At 37.8% G+C, this 17,039-nt stretch overlaps 1 protein-coding gene across 3 annotated transcripts in view; it reads right to left on the minus strand.

Annotated features, from left to right (window-relative positions):
- ERCC6 (ERCC excision repair 6, chromatin remodeling factor) overlaps positions 1–17,039 on the minus strand; it is a 48,557-nt gene that overhangs the window by 18,860 nt on the left and 12,658 nt on the right. For all 3 annotated transcript variants that reach the window (XM_075108269.1, XM_075108270.1, XM_075108268.1), the window contains 3 exons: positions 11,327–11,452; positions 7,390–7,548; positions 2,619–2,754 (listed from right to left, as the gene is read on the minus strand). In XM_075108269.1, coding sequence (XP_074964370.1) covers positions 2,619–2,754; positions 7,390–7,548; positions 11,327–11,452 — 421 coding nt within the window. The remainder of the gene's footprint in view (positions 1–2,618; positions 2,755–7,389; positions 7,549–11,326; positions 11,453–17,039) is intronic.

The raw sequence follows: 17,039 nt of genomic DNA on the forward strand, positions 1-17,039 counted from the left end.
ACTGCCAAAAAAATTGTCTACCATTGTTATTTAGCAAAGGAATGAAGTAGTGTCTCTTTTGAAGCACCACACATGCTAAAACCTACACAAATACTGTATCAGCAGAGATACCTGGGCAGGGTGTCTCAATGACTCATCTGAAACAGGCTGACCCGATTTGCAGCCAATCTGGTGCTCACAATTCAGGCTGTTATTTCATAGTAATATGTGGAAAATCCTAAAGTTGCTTGCAAAGCAAACCAAAATGGACTGGGAAGAGAGGCTATGCTAAGGTAATCACTGGTGAGCCTCTCAGCTACCACACTGCTCAGAAGTCCTTTTGTAACGCTAAAGAAGCGTCACAAACCAAAAAGATGTGCAAGGTGTTGCCTAGTATCAATTAATGATAAAACAGTTGGAACAGATGTCTTCCCCACTCTTCACTGTCAAGCAAATACCTCTGTGGGCAAGTCTAAAGAATTGGGAGACAGGATCTTGCATTGGTGCCTGAGTACCTCAAGAAGGTGCAACAGAAAATAACTCTTCAGAAAAGCATATAATTTCACCAGTGCTGACAGATTTAGTATTTGCTAATATTTCAGGATTCCTGACACTGTTATGGTAATAATTACATAGATTCATCTCACCAAAAAGATCAACTTAAGTTTTATCAAATAAAACTTCAGCTGTTGTCTCTTTCTGCTATGAAATACCGTCTTGCCTTATGGGACACCTCTCATAGCTTTAACTCGTTTAACTCAAAATTCTCTTTCATTAGTTTTCAGATTAATCTTTCTCTGTTCCTCACAAATCATTTGTCCCTCTTCCACAGGCCTGTACAGAACAAGCTGCAATCCCGTGTTTTACCACAACCTGCTGGCCAACTGCTATAGGATAACGCATTCCTCAGAATCCATTAAGACCTTCACTGTCTGATGCCCGGTTTATGTGGGGGACAGTTATATTCTCCCACCCGTCCAGACCATTCTAACCTCTGTTAGCCCAGGGGCTGAAGCGACCTTTCTCACTTCAAAGCAGATAACAATGTCCAGTTCCCCAATCCTGTCTCCTGGCAAGTTAGCTGTCCAGCACAAACCCCTTCTCATTTACTTTGGGACAAACCATGATATACTAATATATTAACAGAACAACAGGTGAGTCTGGAATTGCCAGTTTTATCAGGAGTAAATCACCTGGCCTGTATTTTATGCGATATCTTTTCAGTGTACAAGTGTCATTTATGCTAATACATTAGTAATAAACTTCTCCTGCAGGTATAAGGACAACTACAATGCAAAAGTTTTGTTGTTTTGGAGGTTTTTTTATTTTTATACCTCAGTCATAAGCTTGCTCCTCCCTGATTAAGAGGCATCTAGGAAACATATGTGCATGAGGTGAAGACCACGTCAGCAGCGACACTTGTTCAAAGCATACTGTTGCTGCTCTCAGAAGATGAGGCATTAGGACAGAAATAAAGAACGGAACCTGTCTAAAGTGATCATAAGGTATCCAAATTCCTTAATTTTAAGTTGCTGAGCAGGCATTTGTGGGAGTACAAGGGGAAGGTGAAGTCCTGAAAACCTGACTATTCCTGCAGATGGAAAAATTTGAGCCAGTTTGTCAAGTGCATTAATTAACAAATGCCCCAAAATAAGCACACACGATTTAATTTAGGAAGATGTGCAAGCATGTTATTGAGGTCAACGGACTTTTAGGGCTTGAAAACATACCAAGTTAATTGAACAACAGGAAGCTATTAGCACATTAGAGTGTGCTATTCCTTTTTTGCCATGTACTGGAACTGCATCAATTACCTCAGAATACATTTAATCAAGTGCAATTAAGCACCATATCATTTTAATGTTATTACAAGAAATTCAGTAAATATTTAAAGAGAAATTTAAAAATGCTGTGCTGAATCCTGAAAATCCATTTAAGCATTTGAAATATGAGGCCAAGGGAAAAACAAACAAACAAAATCTAAGTTTTCCTTGTTTTGTTCCTGCAAGGTACCAAGGATTGAAACTTCAGACAAGTCAGGCTTGTCAACTTAAGAAATGGAATAAGATCACACATATTAAAAGAGACTGGCCAAGAAAATGAAAAGGCAGAAAAGGCACTGCTTGAAAAAGAGAAACCCAACAAAGTAACATTGTCATTGAAAAAAATGAGACTAGGTGATATCAACTGACATACTGACTGACCAAGAGAAATTGCCTGTTCAAGCAAAATGTATTAAATATTAGATCAACGACATACCGATGCACAAAAGCGAGAGGAAAGAATTCACCAGTACTAGAAGCACATCTCTTGTACAAGCAGTCTAGTCATGAACTTGCTAGCATGGACTACAGTACCAACAAAGCTCAAGCAAGAAGCCTGTTACTTTAATTTGTTCAGGCAACCCTAGACTATATAATAATATAAATATACTCCATAACATCCCTTTTTTTTCAGTTTCGTAAAAAATCTCTACAAGACAGTGAACTTTTTGTTCTTTTAAAACAACCAGAGAAGGAGCACAAGCTTGCACAGAAACACGAACAGGGGATTATTATTATTTTTTTTTACCTAGCACAAGAGAAAAAATAAAGAAAGAGAGAAGGTTCTGGAATTACAAAATGGATGTCAACTGTTACCTTTTTGTTGGTATAAGAACCAGTTTCATGGAGGATGGCAACTCTAAACGGAGGCCACCAAGTGTGGAATTCTTTTACCCACTGATGCATCACAGTAGCTGGACAAACAATCAGTGTTGGACCCAATCCCTGGTACCTAAAATAAAGCATTCAAAGGAAAAACCTTTAACATGAAAGAAATGCTCTATATTAAGTGGCTTATTAAAATACACCAATATTAAAAAAACACACTTTATAGTTCAAGTGGAATATGAGAGCTATGGAAATTAATTGGCGCTTTGTTTTTCCGGAAGTCTGTTTTTTAAAGGAAGATGGGAAGGGGTACCGCTATAAGAACCTATCTGTTGAACAGTTAATGGATGCATTTATCAAGATAAACACAGAAATAGAAAATCTCCAAACAATAAGGCATAAGGGAACTTCCTCCTGTTGTAATATAAATCAGGTTTGGGTGACTGCTGTTTCCATAAGAAAAAAAATCATTAAAAAACAACTATTTTATTACTTCTATTAAAAAGAATGTGTAGCTAGAGTCTCACAAATGGACTTACACACAGGTATTCTGCTTCATGCTGGTAATATGCTGTAATATACTGTACTATTATCACCATAATTTACACATAAGACAAGCAGCAGAATATATCATCCATGCACACTGAGGTCTGAGCTGGGCTTAACCTGTCTCATAAGTTCCTTATTCATAATTATACCACTGTTTCTCAGAATTACTAAGGATGTTTGAAACAAAGTCTTTCTATATATTAAGTTCAAAGCTACTCTTAAGGTTAAGAATAGAAAAATCTCTCACACAGCAGCCAAACAAGAAATATTACCATCACAAACAAATACCAGCAATCACATAGGAAATATACTAAGCAGCGGTTACTAGTAGTTATTTTTCAGATATATTTGTTATTTAAAAAACCAGAACAAAATGACTTTGCATACAAAGGCAATAGCACCAGTTATCACATACTGCTCTGTCTGGCCAACTGTGTACTACTCAAGTGCTAATAAATAAACAATTCAAAAGATCACAGTATACATTCAACATCACATGCCTATAGCAATAAAGGAGGATTTCCCAGACACCAGTAATACTCTCCTTTAAAAAAAAATCTGTCAGTGCCTTTAGAAACTGCTGACATTAAGAAATAATATTCTTTATTAAAAGCTTATACATATACAGAATAACCTGGATGTTGCTGATCTCTTTCATTATGAGAAGATATAACAACCTCACACAGTCTAATTAAAAAATTCCCAGCAATCCAAGGGAAGTCAGAAGTTGGAGATGCGAAAAATTGCTTCAACTATGCAATGAATCGAAATAACCACTACTACTGCTCTTAAAAATATCTATATCAAAAAAGGCCACTTTCTCAGAACATGGTAGTTTCTCATTCTTCATGGGTAGTAACAAATTACCTCTGCTTATTCCCCTGGTCTGTATCAAACAAGCTCACGTGCTGGGTTTACCTGTGGATCCCCCCCTCCCCTTAGGTTACACAAAGAGTTCACACTTCCTTTGATGAGTTTTCAGAAAATTCACGCCCCCTCCACGCTGTTGTGTGAAACCTCTTCTGTGTCTAGTCTGGCTCTCACCACTTGCCGCTAGCCAACACTTTATTCTTCTCTTGAGAGCTTTTATTTATTTATGTAAAAGAGTCATCTAACTTCTTCCAGTCTGTGCCGTTCCACAAAACCGAACAAACCACGCACTTCTGCTTGCTACACTTTGGAGGCACCCCTCATTCTCCTAATCCCTGCAGCGGATTTGCTCTGCTGCTCATCCAATTTATATTTGTTTTCCTTGAACAAAGGTGGCACTAATAACATTCCAAACCAAAGTCTTACTGGTGCTTTGTACTGAGATGCTAATACTGCCTGGTTCCTACCCCAAATATATTGTCATAATGTGTTCTGTCCCTTTTTCACAGTTGCATTGTACTAATAGCTTACGGTCGATATAATATATGATCAGTACACCCAAATCTCTCCCCTCTTCTGTTGCTTCTGGTTTATAAAACCCAAATTCACAGCAAGTATCCTTTAGTAGTTCTTCCTTAATTGGATTAGAATTGCAAATAAGATCTATTCCTGATACTTACTACCAAGCAAAAAGGAAGCTGCAGTCATACTATATTTATAATATTTAAGTACTCAAAAAATTTGCCGAGGAAAACATGTTGCATTATCACCAACTCTACTGCCAAGCACTAGCAAATCATGCCTTCAAAATGAAACTGAAATGACAACTAAATCCTTGTGAAAATAAAAGACCAGGGCAGCAAGAGCAATACAATATGTAAGCGTCATGGAAATCAATATATCTGCCACTCGTAGTAGAGACTGAGCCTTAATGTGTAATGCATATGATTATATCGCAGTATTTTGAAGAGCACAGAGGAGTAAATAATCCGTGCATAAACTTTATGGCAGAGTTTCTCACCTTATCTCTCCAATAAATGAAGCAAAGTCTGTAGTGACAAGTACCATCTTTGTTGAACAAAATAACGAATTTGGAAACAAGCAAACTGGTGGATGGACCCCCCAAGCCCTTTAACAGGTTTCAACAACAGATTTCAACCTAGATACAGACTAGAGGTGGGTTACTTGAAGTTTGCTGCTGCTTTGTTTTTTCTTGTGAAGGCACCGTTGGTCTGAAAGCTGTTAAGTTTTTACTTTTTCCAACTATCTCAGCTTGTCTAAAAGACCTTTCCCCCTCTATAAATCTTGCATCACTTATATCCTTACACCACCATAGCTGCAACACTTCTACCGCTACCTCACAGGACACCTGGCTTTCCCCAGCTGATGGCTCATTAACTGTCAACATTTTAATTTTTGTTATAGTTATACTCCACGTAACAAGTTGTTCTTGACTTCACCTATTCTTCTCGCTCTTTCCAAATCTGGAATCAGAAGCAGTTTACAAAAGGAAATTTCTACTCACCTTATTTCAAAGAACGCTTTTGCAGAAAATTTCACTGATAGAAAATAAAACTGAATGTTTTGAATATCAACAAAAGTGACCCTATGGTCTTGATACTCAAGTGCCTCCAAATAAAACAATCTTTGCAATTCTTCACAGGAATGACAGTATTATCTCCATTTTACAGAAGGCCAGCCGAGGCAGGGAAAGCCCGCAGCGCCACATTCATGCAGAAGTACGCCAGCTCCATCTACGCATCAAGGTAATGAGTTAAGAGCTGGGCTGGAAGACATTTAAACATGCTGACAACACAACTATGTCCACTCTTAGTGCCTGCTTCTCAGCCAGACTGACCAGAAGGTCTTCTGCTTACTAGACTACACGGCTTTCAGATAGAAACTAGCTAGCCAGTGTGGCTGCCTTCCTAGTTCAGGGTGCAGATGGGAAAATACTTGACCATGCAAAGACAAAGCTGTTTAGCCCCTCTGCCTTACAGCACACAAGCAAAATCAGAGTAAGTTTCACCAAAAAATTAAACCGTGTTTCCTCCCATATAATTACTATCATGATGGACTTAATGATATGCACCAGCCAAAGTGAAACCTCACACATTATCTTCCATGCTGAAAGCACACTGCGACTTAGGTGCGTAGATTTTGGCCTTTTCAAAGTTTTATTGTAATTTCACTGCAGTATCTGAGGTTTTAAGTTGTAACTGTATAACAATGTCAAGAGATGTTCCTGAAGGATTTCCATCAATTTAGCGGTCCTCCAACTGGGAATATACCTGCACAAAATAATCTGTAGAGCAGCATCCTTAAATCAGGCAGCCATACCAAAGTAAACCAGCTGGCCTGAGTGATGGAGGACCTGGAGTTTTTTATATAAAAGGCTGCAGTAGGAAGCAGCTAGAGAAGAGGCAGTAATATTTTCTCTTTAAAGCATTATTTTACAATTCATGTGCATGCTGAACATAATTTAAATATGCCTCTATAGAAAGTTAATTATTTTGGTTTAGCATAGTAGTTTGCTATTTGCTTAATTGCATGTAGTAATTTACATCAGGTAAACAGGCCAACAGAACTAGAAAAATCAAGTATTATTCATGCCTGCGTTTGTAAATCAAAGGACACCAACAAGTATCTTTTCTGGTAATTTCACCTACGAAGAAGGAATTTTAAAGCATTGTTCAGTAACAAAAAAAAGCATAAAAAGATCTTGTAAGAAAGGCCAGTCACTCCATCAGTCTTGAAAAGCAACAACAAAACCAACAAAAAGCAGATGGAAACTCCCCTATACAAGTTACTCTTTTTATTGTTACCACTATTTTTTTGGCATGGATAATTCCCTGCCGATCAGAAACTCTAACTTTCATTGCAGATCAGCTTGCTACTTCCTGTAAAGCATTTACCTGGTGGCTTGCCAGAACAAATATTTTAATGTAAAATTTAATAAATGGAACTAAAGGTATTACATCTAATTTAAAATTCCATATTGTGTAAACTATTGATATTAATGTAATTGAGTTTGTAAACAATCCATTTGTGGAAGCTAACCTTAGACACTGTATTGACCCAAAATATCTAGTGCGGCTCATCTGCAAAATGAAGCATCAATGCCTGGAATTCATTAAAAGTGTTACATGTTTAATTTTTCCTGCCCTACAGCTCCATTGTCTCGTAAAATTTTTCCTTTGATGTCCCCCACTAAAAGAATTAAAGGAATATTGTAATTGAAATGTCATTAATAATTCACAGGTCCCTCCTCCACCAGCAATACATCTGATGAAATATTAATTGAGCTCCACAGACTGACAGTCTGCAGAGGAGCACTTGCCTGTAATTTGAACCGCGAGTCCTGATCTTGCTGTAGCTCAGACCTGCCAAGAAGGCAATTATCTGGATGGTCTTGCCCAATCCCATCTCATCTCCCAGAATTCCTCCTGCCTGCTGGCAGTGCAATTCCCAGAGCCACCTAACACCTGTCTGCTGGTACCTACAACAAGGAAAAAGAAGATGGCAAATGTTTGATAATACAGATCATAACAGAAAGTACTCATGAATTAATCATTTGCCAAGGTTCTTATACTAGTTACAGTAACATGCTGGGTGTGTGTTTTACATGAGTGCTGTATTTACTAGGTCATACATTTTTGATGCGCTCAGACATTACATGTGACTTTCATTCTTTATGCAACACTAAAACATTTCTAATTAAACTGATAGTCATGGTAATTAGAGGGTATTTTATTTCATGTATATTTTAAGTGTTAAAAGCAACTTGGAAAGCTGCTCTAACAAAGCATTATCTTTTGAAAAACGACAACATGTAAGAGTCTAGTAAATGATATTATTTGGAACACAGACATTGAACTGAAGGAAAGGCTTAACTTGTAAGGGGTAGAGGCTTTATACTCCACTGTGAGAACTGATCACATCTGCCAAAGCATGCTTTCTTTTTACATACATTCAGTTAATCACATTTAGTCTCTTTCAATGAAGAAAAAAAGCCAACAAGGCAAAATGTTTTGGAAGGCAAGACAATAGAAACTATTCCAGTGAATGAGATGCAGCAGAGCATTGTTATGTGAGAGTATCAGCACAGTTTCCGCGCCCAGTCACTCACTAGAAAGTGTATAAGCAGCAACGTAAAATACATTCCAATTAAAAGAAGTAGACTAGAAAGCAATATTTACAATGGCAAGCTAAAAATGTGGAGATAAGATGCTGGATTGAGAATCACTTTAGGACATGCTTTTTTATAACGATATGAAACAGTGAGACCAGTAGGAAAAACACACCATATGCAGGGGTTAAACTGAAAACTGGACGGGAAGAAATGAAGAAGCAGTATATTTAAATTACAATTTTAAAAACCCAAACATGTTTCAGCACTTTGGTGTCTTGTAACTTAGAGGGAAAAATAAGGTTACTGATATTTTCTTGACAGCGTGCGTCCCTGGAGTGCAGAGCCTTGCAAAGTGCAAAACACATTTTTTTAAAAATAAAATAGGATTGTTCATTCTAGAGCATTGTCTGGTATGCATTTCAAAACCCTGTTTCATTCTTTGAATGAATAATATTTAGGACTACAGACAGCTAATAACACTAGTGTCTACAAAGTACTATTAAAAAATCAGTTTATGATGAGTTCTGTATAGATTTAGAGAACGCTAAACGGAGACAAATGGCTTAAGTAGTTGAAAAAGATGATCAAAGAACACATCTAATGGTTCAGATATCATACTACCTGCTGGTGTCTCAAATGCATTCTATCAAGAAGCCCTTAGAAACCCCTTTATTAGAAATTAATTCACCTTAAAAATGCAGCAATCTGAAAGCAGCTATGAAATGGCTTGCAGGATTAGCTATAACTGGGTTAAGATGCTACCATTACTACATTTTATGAAAACAAAACATTTTCTGATGGAAATATTAAAGAATTGGAGCGAGCCCTAATTCCAGTCAGAAGCTGTTCCCCCAGACTAATGTCCAGCATTTCTCCTCAGAAGACAACCATTCAAGAACTTCCTGATATTATTTTGGTTTTCTTAGGGTTACATCCGGAGCTTAAAAGCTAGCTGCACTCATAAGCATCTTTCTCTCTCCCCCCCTTCTCCTGAGAAAGACTCTCAGTAGAGAATTAAGTTTGTGAAAAATTCTGCTCCAATGTTATCTAAAACTGGAAAAGATGAGGTGCTTTCTTTGTATAAGCATATAAACATGCAATAATTGCAACTGTGCAAAAGTTAAAATAAAAAAAAATTCCCCTGCAAATTTTTTTTTGTGGTTAAATGGAGAGATAATAAATTCTCTTTCATCTTATGCTTTCATCGCACCAATTTTTTTTTTTTTTTTACTCCAAAAATCCTGTAGAAGTAAAATAAAAATGTTGCCTGGCCTTCTAAAATAGTTCTGTTTGAACTGTATTTCACATGAGCCATCATGCTGCGAGGCATCCCTCAAAATTCACCCCAGAGTTAACAGAGTTCAGCTGCATTGTTGCCGAGACAAAATTACATTTCAGATATATCTGGGAATCACACACCGAAAGCACCTAGCAAAGAAACCTGGTTTCCTGTGCATACAGACAGCGTTCTCCCAGGCTAACTGCAGGGAGTATAAAGCAATGTTTGTAAGTCTGTCTTGCCGTTTGGCTTCGTTCCACAGCAGCACCAAGGGTATTCTTGCTCAGTGTTCCTCAAAGCAGACAAGTACATAGGGAAGAAACAGACTGTCCACTTTAAGATGCTTACCAAAGAATGAACTTAAGGGTCTGCTATCTCTGGCGTGAGCTCACTTCTTTGGAATTCAATTCACCTATGCAGGAAGATCGCTTGCAGCATACTGCTATACACCTCCTTGGGTCAATATAGTTCCATGTTCTTGTACTAAACTTGCTCAGAACTCCAAGTTTAATGCCTATTGACTATGGGCCCCTCCTGTGTTGGAGATCTCAGCATTTAAGTTACAAGTCAGATGAATCATTCAACTCAATTGATCCTTCTAACCACTTAAGAAGTTTTGCCAGCTGACTCATGCTTGCAGGGATACCCTTTATTAGCAAGGCTGGTATCGCTAAGATTAATTTTTAGTTGTCTGCTTTATTTCAATTCCCTTCGCGTAACTCAGACCACGCATCCGTTCTCAGGATGATCACTTCTGCAGTACCTCTGCATAAACAACCAAGAGACCACATATTGGCTGTGTATGGTCCTGGCAACCAAGTCATTAATTCAATTTCATTTCAGAGCTAGCGCTCTCCTTCTGAGGAACTTCAGGGCAACAGTAATAATTTCTTTGAGGTTAAGACTAAGTGGTCCTGTTGGAAGGGATACCATGCACGCCCATTATAAACAGGGGCTTTCTACCACACTAATTATAAGATTTTATAGAGTTAGCTTTTGAAAGAGATGATGTTCTTCCTGCTGTGCGAAACGTTGCCAACAAAAATGAGTTCAAGCCTATTATGCATGAAAGTTACAGGAGAGCTTATGGATGAAGTTAACTTGTCAGCTGCTAGCTTGTCTGGGCTGCCTTTTCCAAATAGATTTTTTGAGATTAATTTGAAAGTGTCACTGGGCACCACGGTCTCAGAAAACTGAGACAGAAAACAGTCATGTCCGCATTAGTAATTCAGCATTAAATAACTAAAGAATGAGTTGCAGACTGCTCTCCATCTACTACAGGAATTAAGAATGCATTCTCCATATTTTAATTTTTTTCTGGGCAAAATGTTCAAGGCTATTTTATAATATGAATTACAAGTAGTTACTCTGAGTAGGCTTTGAGTAGTTATTTAAAGAAAAAGTTGCCTATATTTTTTACTGACAGAAAATTTCACTTACTCCACCTAATCACAGAAACACCTACATTTCTTGTTCTCACTTATCGCAACTTGCCAATACATTCTTCAAAGTAAAGTTATTCTACCACTCCACACCTGAATTAAAAGCAAGCACTTATCAATAAAAGCAAGCATTTATAAAAACAGACAGGGAGAGCTTCTGAATTTGTGGCTTAGCTAATACGCATTCGCAATATTCCCATCAGCCAGTTATCATCTGTATTTTCATGTAACTGCATTTTGTGCTTGTGATAAATTAGTTTCTTAGACATTTGATCCTGGAGCCTTTTTAAAAGAAACAACTGAAGTGAACGTTGAGGCATTATTCACTGAAGTAGAAGCTACAGCAAAGTGCATCCAGAAATCACCATGACTATTACTACTAATATTATTAACAGCATACAGCAGAATACTACACAATACATACTTAAAAAGCTTTTTGAAGAGAAATCCTGGTACTTTGAAACCCTCTTCAAATTCAGTGTCACTTTCTTCAGAAAGTTCCTCAGCTGTTTGATGCTCTTCGTCCTTCAAACGTTCTTTTTGCCACCTCCTAGAGTGACACAAAGAGTCAACATTCAATTATTGCATACAAAAGATACTACAGGAAAACTAGACTGAATTTTCCATCACGTAAAGACCCAACAAAAACGCATTCTCTTATGTAATCATTTAAACAGTAATCTTTTGGAGAAGAGAATTATGCAAGTAAATGCTCAAAATACCTGACATATTAAGAGGGGCATGTGCTCCAGACTAGTTATAAGCCTTCAGAGTTTTACAGTTAGTTCCAATTTTCTATAGGCAGCAATACTAATACAATGGAATCAACAGTTAACACCATGAAAAAAATCTGGCTACCGTAAATTCCTAAGCCTCCATAAGAAACTCCACAAAAATATCAATAAAGCTTAAGTATGCCAGAGCTATTTTATTACTTTAACCAAATACTTCAACAACTTCCTTCACCCAGAGAAATGTGCAGCTGTGTATAATCTTATACAGAAGAATCAGTTGGAAACATCACCATCTGTAGGGCGACATGCTCTAAATCTGTTAAGCAGTCATTAAGGGAATGATTTTCTTGAGGTTTTGAAATTAGAGAATGATTTGTGGTCTGCAGCCAAACCTGATTTGGACTCTAGGCAGGTTAGAGAATTCCCTGCCTGGCCCATCCCTCCCCCTGCTTTTGAAAAAGTACCAAAGGATCCTCAACATCCAAAGAAATTATAGACTTGTGTTTTAGTGACCCAAAACCATCTACCTGTAATAGTAAAGTGTATGCTACTGCTAGGTGGGTATGTGCTACCGACTCAACAGCACCTCACTGACAGTTTGGGTTTCGCCGGAATTCTCCCACGGAAGTGCCCTTCGCTGCAGGCACACTGAACGTGGCGCGTAAACCGACAAAATCCCTGCAGAAACTGGCCAGCTGTACAACAGATGAGAAACGTCCTTATGTTACTGTTCCAATATGGCGCGAAAGCAGCCATATTTCATCTCGTAAAAAGCCCAAAGGAGAAGGAGACCTGATAGAGCAGAAGTATATGAAATATAAAATCTGAAGACTAAAATTTTTCAGGTCCCAAAAAGCCTATAAATAGTAGCGATGAGATGAGGCGAAGCAAACGGAAAATTCAGGCCAAAGAAAGCAAGTTAAGCTGCCTGGCACTGAAATCCACTGCATTAAGTGACAAACAGCCTCCTGAGTGAGATGCTGGAAAACTCATCTGTCCGTTCTTCTAGCTCCGCACTGAAGCAACCCTGGAGAATGCACTCTAGAACCACCCTGCAGTAACTGGATGGAGGAGGACTCAACAGGATGCAACAGCTTTCCCAGTACGCCTCCAGTTTCTGAATGACAAACATTACAGGTGACTGAATAGTCTCCTTCCCTCCTGGTAACATTTTACCATTTACCCATTACGTGAGCGGCTTCTTGTTAGCTTAGGTTGCCTCTGCGGCAGCAAAAAGTGGCAGGATAATGGATTAACAGAATTCTAAAAAAAGCCTCAACCCCCTCCCCAAATCATACTCCATATTCAGGGAAAAAGGATTTCTGAACTATTTAAAAACATGAGGAAATTAACATTTTCCTCTCTTTTTCCTAAATATTTGAAGTTATTTATCCTCATTTTTTCTGTAAAGCTCTGCATTGCTTTCAAAGAAACTGCATCTAGAGGTTGACAGGCAGACTGTATTTTATTTCCAGCCTTGCTATGCACAGTCCAGTGTGCTTTAAGCTTATGGGCTAAGTGCCTTACGTTTTCAAAGCTACTAGCCGACTTTATCCAGGTCAGGAAAAAGAAGCGTAATAATAAAAATATTAGTTAATTTTAGGCCAAAGTTGAAAATATCCTCAGCGATGAAAATATAACTTAAACAGGTTCATTATCTTGATTTATATCCTGACCTAACTAGCCAAAAGGAGTGAGACAGAAGTCACTATTAAAATTTTTCTCAAACAACTGCCTATAGGACAGCTACCATCGCTGACATTTTGCGCTTCCGACCTGGCAAACAAATCAGAAGACACTATAAAAACCACCTCAAGCGTTGCTCCAAATCCGTAAGACTTTAGCCTTGCTATCTAGCTCAGTCATGTTAAGAGCAGCCACGACTGGTGCGGTGTCACACGCAGTACCCTAACTCCTTCCAGCCCGACATGAGAAGTGCCTCTCCACTAGAGAAAAATGTGGTCAGCTAAAACCATTTAAAATTAAATTTCATTCAAGTTTTCTATCTTGAACACATTATTGAATAAAATTAAAAAAAAAAAGCCAGGCAGTGAAGGTCTAGTGTTCCCCTTGTATCTTTTAACACCATACAGTTCTCGGGACAATGATGCCTGTCTTCCTAGGGCCACCACTCTGCACCCTCTGGTACGAAATAAGGTGAAAACACTAAAAGAGAGCCTTCTTGCTGTTAGGTCATTCAGAATGATCTTCCATGGGATCTGTAAACTTGTAATGAGACTTAAACCCAAGCTGTCTTTTCTCCAGCGGCAGCATTAGTAGAGTTTCTCTTTTCTTCCTGACCACTTACTTCAGTGAAACTTGTTGGAACTTCCATTTAAAGGTTTCTGTGACTCCAGCAAATTTATTTTAAAAAACTTGGGTTAGGAACAAGAGAACAGGGATGAAATGCAATGCTTCCTATACAAACAACACAATGATATACCCTTTCTCGTGGAAGAGAGCAAATTACGGCAGGTTTCTAGGTCAGCTTTTCACCAGTACCTTCTGAGAAAATACTTACAGTCTGCCTTTACGGAACCAGTCACAAACTTGGAACTGTGGGCTTGTTTTATTAAGTGAAAACAAACACCACCATCTCCAAATATACGCAAGTTACGGTAACTGCCAATAAAGATCTCACTATAAAAACATCTATGACAACACAATGCTGGAGAGGTTTAGAGAGCAAGCTTCACTGGAATATATTTTGATCTCACGTCAGGAAGTCTTCAGAAGCAAAAATCATAACGGAGAGAAAAAGCAGTATATGCAGGGGGAAAAAACCAAGCCAAAGATAGTATTCAGTTTTCTGATTAAAAGCTGATGAGTTTCTAATGTTTATTATCACATTGGTTTTATTTCATTATAGGAAATCATGTATTCAGTTAAGTAGTAAAAAAAGAACATAGATGAAGATGAACGATTCAAACTGACAAATGCTGTCAGACTCTGTCATTGTTGGAACTGACACATGTCAGAACTTGATTATTTTCTCTGTGTTATGACAAGACTCAAACCAAAGAAGAAAACTCCTACAACACTAAAATCAAAATAATTGTACATTACAAAGCTTCCGAAGTGACAACTAGGTAAAGAATCCATATTAGACTCAAGCAGGGCAATAATTTGTACAAGAATTTGCTTCTAGTTCTATATTCCAAGACGAATCGCCACCAGCCACCAGTGGGACTTCAGTCTCCCCTGGGAAGAAGCAGATTGCCCTCTAGTGTACATCAGAAAAAGTGACCCAGAAACAACCAGGAAGAAACCTGTCTGAGACTAGCTGGTAGCTCTGCAGGAATGTAGGCACTTTACCTTAATATAACTACTCTATTTTCGGCAAGAAGCATCGTCAGTGTTGTGCTTTCTCTTAAAATTATTAGATACCTAGAAAATACACACATCTAGAATATGAACTAATAAATCCCGTACCTGATTTTTCTACAGAAAAGTTTATTTTGTACACCCTGTATCTGCTACTTTACTGCATTTTTATTACACAAGCTGTAGTACTGAAGGCTCTGGTACTGCTTCTCTTCCAAAGCTCTGGAGGTTTTTTTGCCCTCAATTACCAGTTAAAGAAAAACCAGCAATTTGTTGTTATCACTAACAACTTTCATAGTCTGAAGAAGCTCTTCAGTTTTCAAAAGGCTGGGAACTCGATATAAGACATTGCATTAAGATATTCTACACTAAAACATCATTATTTTCTTTAAGAACGTGTAACAATCTAAATGGCTGAAGCAATGGGAGGACAAACTATTTGCTAGACCAGATCACTCAGTTGGTCCGTCTGGTCTTGTACCCTCTTCCCCATACGTCAAACTTCGGAGGGAGAAACGGCAGCAGCTCGTATTTGTCTTAAGTACAAAGTAACACATTGACCATTTGGTCAATATATGCCTTCAGCATCGCAGTTAAACATCATTAGTATGCCTAAACAATCTGAAAATACAGATTTTACTATATCACCAAGGTGTCTTGAAAATAAAAGCGTGACCTTTGAAAAGTCTATTTTATGCTGTCTGTGGTCACTGACATAAATACAATTTTATCCTAAAAGTGCAGTATGAAAAACATATATCATACAATTAAATCTTTCTTAATATAAGAATGTATTCAGATACTAAGCCCATTTCCCACTTATTGCAATACCCTAGAAAGAAATTCTGCATCCAAAACAGTAATGAGCACAATTTGAATTTTTTTTTCTTTAAAAAATACAGGCAGGAACCAAGCTGAGTGTTTAATATAGTTTGCATTTGTGAAGCACAATATGTTTTCTATTTTATACAGCTAAGAATTCCTCACAGATTATTCTAATTTGCTAAATTGAAGCATTGAGCACTACTTTTCTGATCTAACTTTTTACAGTCTATATGGGTGAATTTAATTGGTACGTCCTAACAGATGAAATAGATGCGGTTAGTACCACAAGTCTCCATAAGTAAATTAAGACTGATGTAGACAATTACACACTTGAGCTTAGAATGAAAGGTGTACTCAGCGAGTGAGCCAAAATATATCTTCATTTGTGTCTTGGCTTTGTCATTTCAAAGACCAGTTAGGATGCTCTAAGAAAATATCTTTCAGGAAAGGTAATATTTAATCCTTTTTTAATTTATAACTCGAAACCATCAAGAGATTCAGTGACTCGGATACTTCAAAGAGAGCTAGCACATGAAAACTGATCTGATTTGAGAAAACAACTTATTTTTAAGCAAATTTTATTTTTTTGGTTTGATTCTTTGTATCAACTGCTTTGTGCACTGCTAGCCACAACGTCCAGCTACTCAGCTGCTTGGATGTCACTTGGGAGACATGGAAAGAAGCAACTTTCCTAGCCTTGCCTCTGAGCACTCTACGACAACTGAAGAATTCAAACAATTGTACCCCACAAACTGCACAGAATACACAAGAAAACATAGATATGGCACTTATCTCCCATAACACGACATGTAATGCCTTCCTTGAAGCAGCAGGGAGGTGCGTACTGACAACTGCTGTGGGAAGAGTGGCCATAAGACTACTAATTTTTTCTTTTGACTCCAAGCTACCACCTTATGCAGATACTGTATTAGTGATGTCAATAATGTAACACATTAACTACATATATTAGAAGCAGCAAAAATTACTTGATTATACTTTGCATTTTAATACGTGCAAAGGAAAATTTTGATTAATATGCAAAAACCAAAATCTTAATAAGTTGCAGTTTCCACATCTACAAAGTCTTGAGACTACTACATGAAAACCATACAGCAGTTTTCTGTTGAGAACAAAGAAAAGGGTTATTTCCTATGCATTTAATCTGCATACAAGGTTACTTTCGTGTTGTGATTCTCGGTAAAAAGCTGAAGCCAGGCGCATTTTCACTTATTCCACAGTCTTCAAAGAAACTGG

Source organism: Phalacrocorax aristotelis, chromosome 12, assembly GCF_949628215.1.
Source record: "Phalacrocorax aristotelis chromosome 12, bGulAri2.1, whole genome shotgun sequence".
Taxonomy (NCBI): Eukaryota; Metazoa; Chordata; class Aves; order Suliformes; family Phalacrocoracidae; genus Phalacrocorax; species Phalacrocorax aristotelis.